Source organism: Falco punctatus, assembly GCF_963210335.1.
Source record: "Falco punctatus genome assembly, chromosome: 7".
In the NCBI taxonomy this organism is placed as follows: Eukaryota; Metazoa; Chordata; class Aves; order Falconiformes; family Falconidae; genus Falco; species Falco punctatus.
Genome location: NC_137587.1, coordinates 41,008,902 through 41,025,419, shown reverse-complemented (window position 1 = coordinate 41,025,419; position 16,518 = coordinate 41,008,902). Strand labels below are relative to the sequence as shown.

The 16,518-nt window shown below is 45.6% G+C and overlaps 1 protein-coding gene across 2 annotated transcripts in view; it reads left to right on the top strand.

Moving 5' to 3' along the window:
- RTN1 (reticulon 1) overlaps positions 1-16,518 on the top strand; it is a 147,143-nt gene that overhangs the window by 122,260 nt on the left and 8,365 nt on the right. Inside the window, exon 1 of one of the 2 annotated variants that reach the window (XM_080394487.1) lies at positions 1,009-8,045. The exons of the other annotated variant lie outside the window; for it this stretch is intronic. Within the exon in view, the coding sequence (XP_080250613.1) occupies positions 7,985-8,045 (61 nt within the window). The 5' untranslated portion in view covers positions 1,009-7,984. Of the gene's footprint in view, positions 1-1,008; positions 8,046-16,518 lie in introns of those variants that run through there. 2 annotated transcript variants of the gene reach the window in all.

Here is a 16,518-nt window from a genome sequence, read left to right as displayed (position 1 = left end):
GCCCCACAAAACCATTTCCCCTGCTCATTTCACCAGCAAACACAACTCTGACCACTTTCCAGGCAACACTTCTAGCGCATCATTTCCTGATCTAATTCTTCTAATTACCCTAGAGGCCCATAATAACATTTAAAAATCAGAGTGCTGCTTCACTGTCCAAAGCATTTCTCTACCCAGTGCTCATACTGGCTCTCACCAGAGCCCTGCTCATATTTTTTCTTTGCTTTCCCCCTCCTGCAGCCTTGCACTGACATTTCTGCCTTCCACACCAGTATTTTATGTCCTTCATTTATCTTTTTGTTGTTTTTTTCCCTCCCTTGGACAGTACTAATGCGCTTCTAGTTCATCAGCCCTTTGCACATGCAGCACTGGTAGCATTGCTGCAATAAGCAGTCACGGTCTTTCCCCGCTCCATCACTTTTGCAAGTGCTGTAGGGTTGCATTTCCTCAGGACTGGGGCAGCTGCTTTCTTACCTGCCCCTGTCCAGGCTATCCCCCTTTCCTCTGCAACCTCAGCCGAGATTTTTCCATATTAGCAGCCGACTTCCCAGCCCAAGTATAATCTAGAAGTTGGTGAGCATCATCCCCCTTAAATACACTTAAATACAATTTTAAGAACTGCACAAACTCTTAGAAGAAGTTACTGTGACTGACTTAACGGGTGTAAGGTGTGTTCTGCTTGAATTTTACAGGTTAAGTAATTAGTAGCCCTCCAGAAGAGGTTTGCAGAGAGCATTTTGGTACCCAGGTGTCTTGCATCTAGGGAGCAGGCGGTTGTGGCTATTGCATCCAGTGGTGTATTAGTGATCCGTTGCTGTTTTCCAGGGAAAGCTGGGGTTGCCATGACAATTGTGTGTCGGTCGAGCCAGTACGTGCATGGCCACAGTATCCGCACACCTCCACCACTAATGTGTTTATCCTCCCGGCCTCCCTGTGCAGTGGTGGGGGGGCAGTGGTGGGGGAGGCAAAGATGTCTGTGCTGAGATGCTTGAAGCAGCTCTCCAGCACGGTGCAGAGGGGTGAGCAGCTCAGGGCCTGCTGGGTACTCCCTTCCCCAAACAAAATTACGGATTTTTGGCAACAGGGGCTGGGGAGAGGAGCTTGGTCTGAGGTAAGTTATTCTGCACCTTCTCGTACCCACCTGGTTTGGGCTGGCGGGAGGAGTGCAGGGTACAGGAGCAGAGGAGCCAGCAGAAATGCTGCAAACCACAGCTCATTTGCCAGCACCCCTGGCTGTTTATGAGAATCCCAACCTGAATCAAGGGCTTGTGGCACTGCTGCAAATGAAACCTCGGTCTCCTGAGCCTGTGTCTGCAGGCTGTTGGTTTAATTTGCAGTCACATTTGCACAATTTGTAGTTGCGTTTTGCACTTGGATAGAGCATCCCAGCCCTTGAATTGGCACCTGGAACTTCCAGTCTTGGGCCTGATCCCAGCAGAGAAGGAGCGAGGGGTGGCCCTTGGAAGCTGGAAGCAAGGCTTTAGGTATTTCTGTGGGCATATCTTTGCTGGGGCTGCACCAGAGCTGCCTCAGCCCAGGACCTGGATGTGTGGAGGAGCAAAGGGCAGGACTTGACCGGGAAGGACCTGCCCAGTGCTGCTGTGTGGCAGAGCTGCGTTGGTGTGGTGCTTTGCCTGGGCTCGCAGCAGGGCTGCCCACCTGGGGCATGGCTCCCTCTGCACCACTGTGCCATGTACCTGCGTGCTTGTACTGGCATGGTCCCAGCTCACACTCTTATTTCTGCCTCTTACTGCCTCCTCCTCCTCTCAGCAAAGCAGCTCAGAGAGGCTGTGCCTGCCCTGCACCCTGCAGGGTGTTAGCAGTGCAGGAGGAGAGCCAGTGAGAGCTGCTCCAGGGCCACCTCCTCTGCTCCCAGCACAGGACCTTGCCCCGGCAGAGACAAGGTCCCTGGTGCCTTGTGGCACACCCATGTGGCAAAGTCCAGGCTTTGTTTCCCCAGCTCAGGCACTGGCCTTCAGACCTTGCTTCGAGAATTTACTAAAAACATGTCATCTTCATCTCTTCTGGGCATGCTTGGCTAAAGAGGAGGCTCCTCTGCCCCCCAGCATCCTTGCACAGCACCAGGCAGGATTTCACCATTTCTAAGAGCAATGCAATCCCAATTCATCTTTACAATCTTACTTGATCTCTCCTGGTCCAAGAACGACAGCCAGTAGCACCAGCCTGCAAGTTGTGTTGCAAAAATGAGCAAGGCTCCCTTACTAGACCAGCAGATGTTGTGCTGGGTGCTGCAGAAATGAAGCTTAAAAAGCAGATGATGCCCCAAATTTAAATAGACCAAGCAGACCCAGAGCTCTAAGAGAGATGATTCCCAAGGTCACATAGGAAGCCTGTGGCAGATGTGAGGACTGAACACAGATCTCCTGAGGCCCAGCCATGCTGTGGTCTCAGAACTGTCTTCTCTTTTGTCTTCCAGTCCATTAGGAAGATCAGTTAATGAAATGGAATTAATAATGCCAGCTGCAGCACCAGCAATGCTGTAATAGAGAAAAATTTAGTAGTGCAGACTTGAAAATAGGGATAAGCTGCAAGTGTTGAAAGAGCCCTCTGCAATGGAGGAATGCAGTAGGTCAGCCAGTTTTAGGGTCTCATCAGCTTTACTTATCAAATCTTAAAGGTGGAATGAAGATGTACCAACTACCTCTCCCACTGGAGAGAAACACCCAATTCTAAGGTTCCCAGCAAAGAGGCAAGCCCTGAAAAAAAGTAGTCCCACTGGAGAGAATCAAAAGACTTTTCTAGGTCAATGGCAGGAATAGAGCCTTCATTTCTGTGATCCTCACAGTTCAAAAATAACATTAAAGAAACAAGAGAAATTATCTACTGCTGAACAGCCAGGAGTAAATCAAAACTGATTCTTATGTGTTACACTTGCTGTTGCCCGCAGTAGTTGGTGAGCTCAGATGGCTCTGCAGAAGTGCTGGCCACCTCTGGGATGGCTGGTGAAGAGGATCAGTGACAGGTTTGCTGAGGGACTGCACATCGGCAGTTCAAAAACCAAAATGGGAAACTGATTCTTAACAATCTAAGGGCTTCCCCTCAAAAGGCTCATTTATTAGGATTCAAGGAAAGGCCACCTCATTCCCAGTGAGGGAAGCAAATGTATCCCACTGATTCTTTCACCCGCTCATTTGACTCATGTCACATGGTTGTTGCTGAAGACCATATGATAATCTCAGACTTTGAGCAAAAATGGGCATGAAGAACAGTTCTGCTGAGCAGAAAGTGAAACAGAGGTAGCAGAGCAGAAGCTTAGAAACACATCTTAAAACCTACTTCTTGTCCTTCTGAACTACCCAAATATTTTGACTGATTATTGAAAAAATCCCTCATAAATCCAGGCATTTCAAGACTTCTACAAGAACTCACAGGGAAGCTGGAACATTATGTGGCATGCTGGGACACAGGGTTTCTTTTGTTATGAGTATTTAGCTCCAGACTTAAATTGTACCAGTTTAAGACCGTATTGTCTTTTTTACCAGCTTATTGATTCCTTTTGTGGTCTAAAGACCTAAGGAAAAAAGTAATTAATCACTGCGTTACATCTCCTAAGAGAAAATACCAAAGACCTGGGGCAAAAGACAGCAAGCAAGGACAGAGCTGTCTATGTACCACCTATACTGTGAACAGTGATGGATGTGAAATAGCCGTCAGCATCTCCCAGCTCATAGCCTTTTCACCTGAGCTGCCTCTTAAGTGATTCTGCAGCCCTGAAAATTTGCAAGAATGAGTGCAAGACAGTGGGAAGGATGAGAGCAGGGACAGGACCTGGCCCATCCCTCTGCTATTGACAGCCTCCTCACGAAAATGTAATTGTTGGCTGCCCTTGGCGTGGAGTACTCAGGCAAAAATTCCCCATTGCTCTTTAGAGCTTGGAGACATATTAAAACAACTTTTAAAATAGCATCCCCTCTATTTTTGTTGCTAATGCTAAGAACAAATTAGCTTAGAAGAAAAACCCAGTGATCTCCCTTAATGCTATTGTTCTCCTAAAGTGCTAAATGTCAGGATCTTACAGCACCATGCTGCAGATCTGGCGCTGCCCTCAATGTGTCCCACAATGCATTGACGAGGACTGATGCAGAGCGCTGTTCTGAAAAATATACTCACTCCAAAGTGTCTTCAAAGTCACTGCACTTAGAGCAGAACTGGTGATGGCTTCAGCTCTATCTTTGAATTTGTTATTAAATATTCTTTGAAACCAATGCTGATTTCCACCCTGCCTTCCAGCCCTGCCCTTACGAACCTCCTTCAGGTACATCCCTGAAGTTTAGGGCCATGTGTGGTCTTTCCCGTGGTAGAACAGTGGGTACCGCTGAGCTCTTATGGACCATTATGTCAATTCAAATTTATTTACCTAAAAAGCCTTGCTAACTGTTGGCGCCAGAGCTCATCAGTGGTGCACAGGCAGGCTGGGTCACCATGGAAGTGGGAGGGCTTTTGGAGGGGAGCAAGGCACGACTGGGGAGTTAGTCCTGATGCAGGGCTTGTTGTGTCCCTGGGAGCACAACACTGGTGGCCCACACACCATGGCAGGGTGCCTGTGTCCTTTGCTGAGCTGTAACCTGCACCTCGTCCGGCAATCCCTGCTGAGGTTGGAGGGGTGGAAAGGAATGAGGGAGACAGCAATACCCTACTGATGTTCTTGGCCAGAGGTTTCCCTCAATGGGAGGTTAGGATGGGCTGAAAGCAAGCAGGTAACTTTTTTTACTGAGTCTTTGCCCCACACAGCCTACGTACGTGGGTCATTATCTCCAGCAGAGCTACTTAACAGGCAAATACTGAAGAGCCCACTTGGCTTGTGGCAGTGCCATCAACACTGAGCTTTAGGTGACCTTACTAAAACATCTTAAGATCTATAATAACTTCAGTAACATTCTGCGGCAGAAGGAGGCTTCTCATGGACACTGCTCTGAAGGAAAGGGAAGCAAATTCCACTTACTGCTTTTAATCCTGCTTCTATTCATCATCACAGGAAAACTTTCCAATGCTGCAGTGTCCCGCGGTTGATGCCAAGATCTCTGACCTGTGCATGTCTCACCCTTTTGAGATCCAGGCAATGCTATGCTTATTTGTGCCTTCCAGCCTGCTCAGTAAATGTTTAGTTGGTGGTCCTGGTTTAGTTCTGTTCCAGAGAAGTAGTTCTCACCCTCAGTCTGTTGATGACCAACTGCTTCATCCTAATTCTGGCTTAGTAATTACTGTACGAATAATTAAAATTCTCATTGTAGAAGTGCATTTTTTATCAATTGCCATTTTAGTCATGGATCCACCCAGTGCTGATTGGGATTTTGTTAGACTTTTTGTGAATGTCTGTGTAGACACACATACAGTGTTAATGCCAAGCACTGCCTCTGTCCATCACCTGACTTGGTTCCTGGGATAAGTGAGTGCACGCTGGAAGACGTTCTTAGCTTATTTGCATTTTCTAAGTATGTTCAACTCACAGTTCCAGTTCAGTTCTGTTTCTGACACAAATGTATTGTTCTTGTTACTGGTGGTAAAGTGATGGGGTCTGGTGCCCATGAATTAAAATAGCTCTGGAAGTAGCATGGGACAGTCCAGTCACATGGGCCAGGCCTGAAGAGACACTCTCCAAAGGGAAGGAAGAGTTTAAGCAGAAAAACTGATGGTATGGTTCATTTTGGTAGCCTGGGGAAGGAGCTGGAGACCTGAAGTCTGGGGCAAGAAAGATCCTTACCAACAGTGAAAGAAAGGAGAAACCATCACTGTTCATACAATGTTGAGATGTTCAGCGTACAGGGACAACTCTTCTGTTCAAAGGGAACTTGTCTTTTATACCTGACTGAGAAATGTGGGTTACAGTGAGACTAAGCAGAGATTTTGTGTCTTCCCAATGCTGTGTTGCTGGTGGTACATGCCCAATAGCCATGAGTTTAACTGGTGCGCTAAGATAAAGGTCTCTTTGGCTTTTTTTCAGGGACTCCAGGATTTATGAGTTTCATGTGAATGATGGCTCTGTTTTATATACCCTGCTTGTAAATACCTTGTATTATGGATTGGTGCTGGGAACCCTATCACAGAGCTGCAAACAGCGTGCAGGGCAAAAAGTATCAATTGGGATATTTTCTGCTCTTGCAAAAGTTCTAAACCAATCAGTCCGTGATGAGAAATCATCCCTTGCCACCCAGTTTCCTGCTTTTTTTGACAAAGTCAGGAAGAACACAAAATCAAGACTTGTAACGTTATTTGTAGATTATTTAATCTTAATATATGCAATGACAATTGAAGCCAGTTCCGTACCAATTAATTGTTTCCCTGTTAGGGGACTGAAGATGCTGGATTCAAGCCTAAGCAAGTCTTTGGGGGAATTTCAGAGATGGTTGTGAAACATGAACAATAGCTGTTGACCTCCGTAATCCCAGCAGAGTTTTTTAGGTAAAGGTTAAGATCACACTGTGGTGAATCTCTCCTTAAATTTTGACTTTCATCTGTGAGATGAGTTACCTGAGGGAAGGATAAATGACCTGCCGCTGCTGGTTGGAGGAGATCTCTGTTAACTCAGGTGTTAAAGACCGTTTGGTTTTGGAGCCAAAAAACCAGAGAGATTCAAGCTCTGTTCCCCATGCTGAAGTGTACATGTACATATAGAAACTCAGTATAGCATGGCTGAAGTAAAATTGTTTCATAAACTAGCATTATCTAAAAGATTAAACGCAACCTCAGACCTGAGAGATTTCCCAGCTGGGATCATTTTGCCAGCGATGACTGGACCAAGTCTGATACGCTGTATCTCAAGTCACTCTTCAGTGAAATGGGGTGACTTTTGGAGGAGTTTCTTTGTGATTAATAGCCACCCCAAAATCTGAAAAGGCAGGCAGATGGGGTAGATGTAAAGCATTTTCTTTCCCGGTATTTGCCAAGTACGGCCATTGCTTAGTTATGATGTCTCTGAGATGCTACTTATAGTAATTTACTGATGGGGAAACTGAGGCAGGGGCAGTGTCTTACTGGGGGAGGAGTGTCAAGGGTGGTGTTAAAAGTCAGCTATTAGTGGGCTCACAGCTGCTACAGAGAGCATACTGTTTTTCACATAGTCCCGCATACCTGCACTCTTACAGCTCGGATCCTGGTTTATACAGCATTTTGAGCAGGGAGAGGAAGCAGCACTCATACCCACACACCCTAACCTGGGTGCAGCTTGCGGTGCTCGGCATCCTGGTGTAGCAGGGCTTGGCATGAGGGGCTGGGGGCCATGCAGGTCTCCCCATGCCTGTGGGTGCTTGTGTTTGCAGGAGTAGAAGGGGGGTCCCTGGTGGTGTGGGTACTCTGCTATTTTGTTCTGTTTCTGGAATAGTTTTGGGAAAAAAAATAGCAAAATGTGGGTTGCTCTGTTGGGGTTGGATCCTGACTTTGGTTTTCTCCTGACTGCTCCCCAACCTCACCCAGCTGGGCAGAGGAGAGGGGGGTATCAAAACCTGGAGGGGTTGGGCAAAATTTGTCCCTTGCAAAAAAAAAAAAAAAAAAAAAAAAAAAAGGAAAAAAAAAGAAAACACCAGATTTCATCACTGTCAAGAAATTTCTGGAACGTGAATAGTCACAGCCATGCAGCCACATAGGAAACACTGCTCACCCCCCCACCCCCCCCCTCCACCCACACCCAATTTGTTTTTATTTCTTTGCCATCAGGTTGCCTTAACCATTTCCATGGCTTAGGAGGCTAAGCCGCCGAGCGCAAGCTTTTGATTTGAAAGGGGACTGCATCCCCTTTTGAAAGGAGCCTGCTCCCTAGGGCAACCACATCACACTGCTGATTTGCTGCAGTGGAGACCGCAGCGCGTACAATATGCCCTCCCCCCTCCGCCTGTGCTGCTTACAGCATCAGTCCGGAGCCGAGCAGGGAGACGGGAGCGATACCCGCTAACCCACCCATGCTCGGGAATGCCTGACTGGTAACGCAGTGCCTCCGACGAAAGGACCGGCCATTCCTCAGCTCTCCGAGATGCAAGCCAGTGCCGATTCCACCAAGATGGACTGTCTTTGGAGCAACTGGAAATGTCAGGGTATTATATCTATTCTAGTGTTGCATGCTAGAAGGACTGCATGTCAGAGGAGGCAAAGGCAGGATCCATCCATTTTTGCATTGTTCACCTGTGGGCCTTTGCATGCTGTTTTCTTTCCCTCCCCGTGAAGCTTTTCGTGGGGGGTAATTTAAGAAAGAAAGATAAAAAGCCCTTAATTCTGTTCTTTGACTATATTTCTCCCGTCCCCAGCTGTCTCACCCCGAAAGCATCCAGGATACAGGACCTTCCTTCCCACCTTACAGCTCATTCCCAAAGCATCCACCCTTGCTGTTAGCCGTGTCATTTCTCATCCCCGACTCTCTCCGCCGGGCTGCCGCTGGCATGATTTCATACCTTTGGGGCTTTAGGAAAGCCGGGCGATGGTGAATTTGTGCCTGCTCGGGCTCGCGAGGGTTCGAGGCGGTTGTGTTGGGTGGCTGGGTGCATCCTGCCCACGGACACACCCATAGCGAGGGCTTAGCCTAGCGTTGACACAAAGAAAACGCAGCTTCGGCAAGAAGTGCAATAGCACCGAGGCGGCCGCGGTATTGCCACACACGTCGTAATTTGCTGTAGGATTGCTTTAAAAAAAATACTGAATCCTTTCGTTGTGCTTTCAAGCACTCTGCTGAACTGTTCGGGGGCAAAATACTGCGATGATGTCTTGTGGCCGAGTAGGTGAGGGGAACAATAGCTTCTCCCTTTTGGGCTTATTTTCAGCTTATTTTGAGCAGGTTGGTGTCTGTGCTGGGTGGGGCTGGCTACCTTCCCGGGTGCCTTGGACAGCTTTTCAGCCATTTTTAGTCAGCTTCACACTTCCCAGCCAGCATCCAGCCTTTGTTTTGATAAAAGACAGTCTCTGTGACGCTGCTCGGTGGGCAGATTAGAGGGAGAAAAGCTAGCGGCTGATCCTGCCAGGCAGGCTGCTGTCTGCTTTGGGCAGGCTTTGTTTGAATGTATTTTTTAATTTTAAGGTGCATGTTTACACTGAATAGACAGTACATGATGTCAGTGCTCACAACAGGGTCTCTGAGAGAGAGATTACTCCATAGCATTATCTCATTGAAGAGTCCAGGATGCGTGCAGACTTAGTTTCATAAACGCAGCTCTATGTAACAGGAGCCAGAAAACCTTCCTAAAGTGGTTTTTTTTTGGGAGGGGGAGATCTTTCAGACAGCCACTTGTCTCTAGAGAGCTTTGTATTTTTGCAGTCTTAATTCAGCACCGAACTGCATTTACGGTTTGAGGGCTTTTTTAAGGCAGATGAGTAGCTGGAAAGTAAACATGCACCTGTTAAATGCCAGCCTCCAGCAGCTCAGGCTTTCCATGCCTTGATCCAGGGCTAGGGTTTTCCATAGGATTGCACGATTTGTAAAGGCTATATGGGAGAGCCACAGACAAACTTCAGGGTCTTTTCATCTGAGCTTTGCAGATAAACTTCCTTGTTAGGTGGGGTTTGGGTTTTTTGATTGTTTTGTTTCCAAAAAGGCTCAATGTTCTGCTGATCCTTAAAAAATCATTAATTTGCTGAGTCAGATTGGTGAGCCACCTGTATTTCAAGGCAAACTAAATATTTTTCATCTTTATCAGAAAAAATATTCTTTCGTAAATTATTAAGAGGGGAATAACAAAGGACATGCTTCTATTGTTTAATTAATGATTTATAATGATAGCGGGATTTCTCTCCTTCTGTGCTTTCCTTTTTGAAACTGAGGTAGATTTACTGAAAATGAAATGATACAATGTGTCCTATGCTGACTTGAAAAAAAAAAGCAGATCTGAAAAAAATCAACACAGCTAAAATAAATCACTTGCCTCACTTCCACATCATTTGCATATCTTTTTCTTTTTCTTGGGTGGTGCTTTATGATTCAGAAATGGTCCTGCAGAAAAAAACATGGAATAGTCATAGAATATTATTTCTGTCGGCAAAATTCTTTGATCAGTCCCAGATAAAATAGAAGAAATTGAAAATTCATAGGAATGAAAACTAAAGACTGGATTCATTGATTCTTTTAGTATCTATTATTCATGTAGTCTCTGTCTCAACCCAGAATATCAGTTTGTGAAAACCTGGAGTTGTATAATTTTGCCAGCTTCGTTATCAATGGAATGATGGTTTCTTTCTGAAAACTCTGGAATATGTCTGTGAATGTAACAGATGCAGACACAAACCTCAGTAAATACAGAGCATATTTTTACTGAAATAATGGAGAGAGAACATTGAGTTTAACCCAAGTTTTAATTAACAAACAGCCAGGACTGAACTAGCTGTATCATTGCTTTGCACTTACAGTACTTATACTTGGTGTAAAATTGGGCGGGGATGTTGAGAAGGTGCAGGGCCGCTTGGTGAAGCTTTGGCTTTGCACCACTAAATGAGTGTATTGTTGTTTTCCTTGCAGTGAAGCAACTGATGCTTGCAACATTTAAAATATTGCAATATGTTTTACCTGACCATCGTGCAGGTACAGCATAATTGTACCAGTGGTAGATCATGATACAGCCCCTTGGGGGAGCAGCAGAGGAATCCACTGCTGCTGGGCATATGCTTCGCTCAAAATGTTATCATAGGTGGCTTCGAGGAGTTGCAGCCCACTTTCACACACAAGTCATCTTTCACACTGGAAGGTGATGCATTTGAAGTAGGCTGGGATGTAGCCATGCATAATGCATGAGCATTCAGAGAAACATCTCCGACTGGGCGTGCTGGTTGCTGTGGGCCTTCCTGTAACAACCTATAGCCAATGCCAGCTGCGTGACACAGCACGGTGCTCAGCTCCCAGAGGGAAGCTGCTGGATGAAGTGTGCCTCCAGAAGCAGGCCTCTACACCTTCCCCAGGGACTCGGCCCAGCTCGGCAGGACTCACCCTCGTGCCTTGCTGGAGAGGTTTCTCTGGATTAGGAAGATCTTTGCACTACAGCTTGGCGGAGCTGTTTGGTGTCAGTACACTGGTCTCCGTGAATATTCCCTCTTCCACTGTTTTTCTTCACACCAGCTCTTGGGTGGTCATAAGTGACATGCTTGTTCCTGCAGCTTCAGCCTCCTGCAAGACTTATTAAAAAAGAAAATCTGAAAGATCCAAAGAAAAAGGCCTGTGAACCTTTCATAGAAATCGTCCTAAATATTATCCACATTATAATTAAAACTAAATGTGGAAAAGGACTGCAGACTTCATCTAATCCATCTAGCTGACATAATTCTGCTGGGACTGGAGTTATTGAGTAGCATTTTCCTGGCAGCTGTTCCCAGAGAACCAGCTTTCTTGCTTGCTTGATATATCAGTTGGTTTCCAAAGGGTGCTGAGAAGCTGCACCAACAGTTCATGGCAGCGTTCCCCACTTTAGGACTGGTAAAGAAGTTCAATGGCAATAATATGGATGCATGCTATTTATCTATAATCTTATTGACAGTTCTGAAGTCTGTCTAATTACAGCTATTAGCATTAGAGTATTACTTCAGACACTTGGTAACTTCAGTGCTTTTCTGAAAATACTGTGAGCTGAACTCGCAGCTGGGATCCACTTGTCTTTCTTAAATGAGCTCTCCCTCTTTTCAGCACCTAAAAATCTGTCCTAGTAGTTGGTTCTTACGTTGAGCCTTGGTAGAGCTAAAATCTTGGAATGAAGTCATCATCTGATCTAACAATTTAGCTAATAGTTTCACAAAACTACACTAACTTATGAGGAATTGATTTCCTAATTTTACAGTTGAATTCCTGTGAAATTGGAATGAAATTTGTCAAGATTTTTTTCTACTTTCGTATTTACTTTCATTTTTTTGTCAGTGCTGCAGAAATCTTATCAGTCCTTCTTCAAGCACCTTCCTGTTGATGGCAATACGACCACAAGTTCAAGAGCTTAAAGTCAGAGGACAAACTCATTTAGATGAGCTTCGCACTGTTCAACTTCCAGCCATCCCAACACACACCTTGATCTAGGTTATATCAAAAAATCAGTGAGATTTCAATAGCTCTGCCAAAATGTGCTCTGCACACCAGCTGTGCCATGTCTATATGGGTTTTTTTCCCCCTTTTTTTGAGAATAAATGGACAATATGCTTGTATTGCCAGCACAAGGAGAAAATTCCCCAAAAGTAAGGTTATTTTAAGATACTACCTGAGGAGTAATTTAAACTCTCGCAAGTAGGCAATGATGGGCAATAGCTGAAGGCAGCATTGGAGGCCTGCTTTTGCTTTCATGAGGTCTCTGGGAAGTGAGTTTTGATGAGGCTTTTTTGATATCAGAAGGGATACTCTTTCCACATCATATTTAATTCTCACAAATAACGTAGGTCTGACCCATTAATTTTGAAAATCTACAGCTTTTCAAATGTTTGGGTAGAGTTAGGAAGGGGCCACTTCTGTTATTTAGGTGCAGGAGCATCTTGGGAAAATCTTAACATTTCCATAGCATTAAGTGCTTTCAGGGACTCTGCTTGGTCTCCCTGATTTCTGCTCACTGGAGGTGAGTGCAATAACACCCTCTGCAGAAACTGGCCAAGGCAGGTAGTGATATGGTTTGAAGAGCAGGAGGTGTGTGGAAGAGGCTTTCTCCTGCTGCTGTGTTAAATCCTGGTCTTAAAGCGTCTTTCATGTGAAAACGGTGTTAACAATAACAGCAAAAACGTCATGAATGATGGTGATAATAATGTGAAATAATACTACAATAGACTTGTGTGTGGCACAGCTGCAGGTCTGATTTTTTATTGCCAATCCTTCTGAGTCTACCCAGACCCACTCTGGTGCCTCACAGAAGGCAGTCAGTCAATACTTTTTTTGCTCAAATCTTGATCTCGTGGGTAGAGCAGGATATAACATGGAGGGCATCCTCTGTCAAGACTTCCCTTCTCCCTGGTCCTGTTCCTGCTCCAGGTCTCCTCTCATCAGAGTTCGGGGACAAAGAAGATCTGAACTTTCAAGTTGGGTCTTGGGGCAGGTGAATGATAAAGATACAAAGCTGAACTAAGGACAGGAAGTTAATAGGCAAAGAGTTTACAAGAGGTAGAAGTATGGAGCAGATCCCTCAAGGTTGGAGATAAAGAATAAGGAGAGATGCCTCATGAAAAAAACACAGAGATTCTGTCCTGACTCTGCTGTTAATCACAGCTGTTACCTGAAAGCACCAGACTGCTCATTAAATGGTGTAACCACCTGTATTACATTTGAATCAGCTGTGTTGTGAGGAGGGGAGCAATGACCACATTGGATTCCTCACTGGAGAGAAGAGGGAAAGCCTGGTCCTACAGCCTGTGGTTAAAGCTGCAAACTGGAATTTCTTTGAGTGTGAGCAATATTTACTTCTATTCAAAACCTTTGTGCATTTGTTGTAAAGTATTGTTGCAACAATGCTATAAACAGGATTGCTCTTCTTAAATTACATTTCCTGATCATTTCACTTTCAGTAGGTCTGAGAAATGCCTTATGAAATAATTTATATTCATGAATCATGATATTACACTGTATACGGAATTGAAGGCTGTGTGTAGACAGGCTTTTCTCTCTTCTTATTAATACTAATATTACATGGGGAATGAAGCTGTAAACCCCATTGATTTTACCTTCTAAGGAGGCCCAATAGGACCTCCATTGTGGGGAGGGCAGCTTGATCACATCCAGTGGTGTTATTAATATGCTGAAGAGCATAAAACCTTGTATTCAATCATCAAGGCCCATGGGCCTCATTTGAAGGCTGGGTACGAGGGGTCTGCACACACTTCTTATGCTAACTTCCATGTAAATGCTGCTTGATGCATGTTCATTTTTCATACAGTTGTTGCAGTAGAGGAAAAACTTGCAAAGTCAGGAGAGAGCAGAGGTTTTCAGAGGAAGGGAGGGAGAAGCTGTGGAAGATGTGAAGTGTCCAGTCTGTGCTCAGTTGATCGTCATTAATTTTCATCTTAAAATACTTGTTTTGTGACATGGAGTGCAGAGATCCCTGTTTCTCTTACAAAAGTATTTTTCAAAAACATAACCACGCAGGAGTCTGAAGGAGTGAGGACATTTTAGCTACAAGTTGGTTTGATTCCTCTGTTCTCCCTTTGGTGTCCCTGCTCAGGAGCCTTGGGCTGCAGCTGCCCCACACCATGGTGCTTCTGGAGACCATATAAACCACCAGAACCCAGCCTTCATGTTTCCACCACGTCCCAAAGAGAATGGATTCAGGAGCATCACTATGTAGTCCGTCTTGGCCATCTCAAGTCTTTCACCCTTTGCCTCCTGCACTGCCCTTTCCAGCCCCCAGGCCTGTTTTCTGGCTTTTCTGATGCAAATATTGAGGAGCAGAAACATTTTCTGCTGAAAGCCATGATGAGAGCTGGGAGAGCTATTCAGGTGCTGTACTTGGGAGCAGTTCCTTGTGGCGCAAGCTGTGGCATCGCATGCTTGCTGCTGTTACACTTGTGAGGTTACTTCTAGCTTGCCTTGCAAACATGGGTGCTTAACAGCTACTAATATTAACAAGTTGTTGCTTGTATCGTAGAGGTTACCTTTGTGTATGGTTTGTCTGGGGACTGGCCCCAAATGGGCCACACGTTAGTTTTACGAGATGAAGTTATACCATAAAGTATAGCTGATACACTGATTTGACACCCTTGAAAACTTTTTCTTTCAAATAAAAGCCTACTTGAGTAATGCTGTCAATTAAAAAACATGGGCAGGCGATACTTTCAGATAAATAGCTCATCAGACATGCTTCTCCAGAAAATTCTTCAAAGGCAGTCACAGGGACCTGCAGCACTGCTGTCTTAGAGATGGCTGGCAAGTGCTACTTAATAATACAAATACTTTTGAGTCTGAGGCAGTTCTGGCAAACCCCAGAGTCCTTTTATATCTCCACAAATGAGCCAGAGCTCCGGTGTGTTGTACTGGAAAGAGTGCAAAGTGACCGACGCTGCTTCCCTCCATCCAGAAGGCTAAAAGGGAGATCATGGAAAGCTACAGCTGAACAGCTTCTGCATGTTAATGGGCATGGTCAGGATTTTACAGTTGGGATTTTCAAAATGGAAGGAACCCAAACTTCATTGAAGGTGAGGCTGGTTTCAGTGCCTGTTTTCCAAACCCTGTTTGCAAATCCTAGCTGCAGACTTTAGGTGGTTTGAAGTTGGCATTTTGGCTCTCAGAAACGTGTCTTGCTTAGCCAGGCAGATTGACCCACTGTCCAATTGCATGCACGTCACATATCAACCGGCTCAATTGGCACCAGGCTCCGGCTTCATGCATATTCAGCGTGCATTGCTCAGAATCGTGCCATTGTGGTTGGGTCTGGGCAGTGCTGTGCACGCGTGCACACACACACACACACTGTCTACAACACACCCAGCACTTGCAGGACCCTTCACCGTACTAGGACCTTTTATTCTTACCCTAGGGATTGACCAAAGCACTTAATTGTTATGTCGTTAACTCCCGGTGTGGGGGATCCCCTCTCTGTTAGTTTCTCTGGGTAGCGCAGTACCCAGGTAACCGCCAGACTCCGCGCCTGTCTCAGCCCAGCCCAGCATGGGGCCAGCGCCTGCTGGCAGTGGCCCTGCAGGGAAGCGTGTGTGTGAAGGTGCGCAGCTCCAGCTCAGCTCCTGGTCCCACCATCCTCATACTGCATCCCCATGTGCTGGGGAGGCTGGTCTAAGCCTGGATGATTGCCGCTTCAGTGTGCAAAGGAAGGGGCACAGGCGTGGGCAGGCAGCTACCCTTCATCTGAGACTCGGGCCACCTCTTACCTTCTGCGAGCTGTTGAAGGGCAGTAAACCCGTGGGGTCAGAAGTGTTTGAGGTGTTTGCTACCTTAATCGGTTTTATATGAATATAGGATGAGATGAAACTCAAAGCAGACATATAAATGTGGTGGACAACCTCATCTTTCATTCCTGGTGAGAATTTTAAAAAGGGTGTGGAGGGGGTTGATACACCCAGTTCTGGGTTCACCTGATGGTGAAGGAGCACATTTCTCATTTCTTTGCCCCTTGGTATCTATTAACGCCACCAGACACTGATGTAACAGGTATTTTTGCTCTGGTTAAATGGTTACAGGAGAAAATGGCGCCCTGAGGAAGCCAGGCAAAGGATCCCAGCTAGGGGGTTCTGCACCCAGCACACCTCTGCCTGCTTTTAGGGAGATTTGTTTAGGTAGGGAAATGTTTGACAGAAATATGTTTGACCACTGTCTCTCTAAGGAAGCATTTCTTTACCAAGAGGGTGGTCAAACACTGGAACAGGCTTCCTAGAGATGTGGTTGATGCCGCAAGCCTGTCAGTGTTTAAGAGGCATTTGGATAATGTCTTTAATAATGTGTTTTAACTTATGGTCAGCCCTGAGTTGGTCAGGGAGCTGGACTAGGGGATCGTTGTAGGTCCCTTCCAACTGAAATAGTCTATTCCTATTCTATTCTATTCTGATAACGTAAAAAGCCTTTGAAGTGACTGAAGAAGCAAACAAGGCTCTGACATGTAGCTCAGGTGTTTTCAGCAGCTTCTAAAT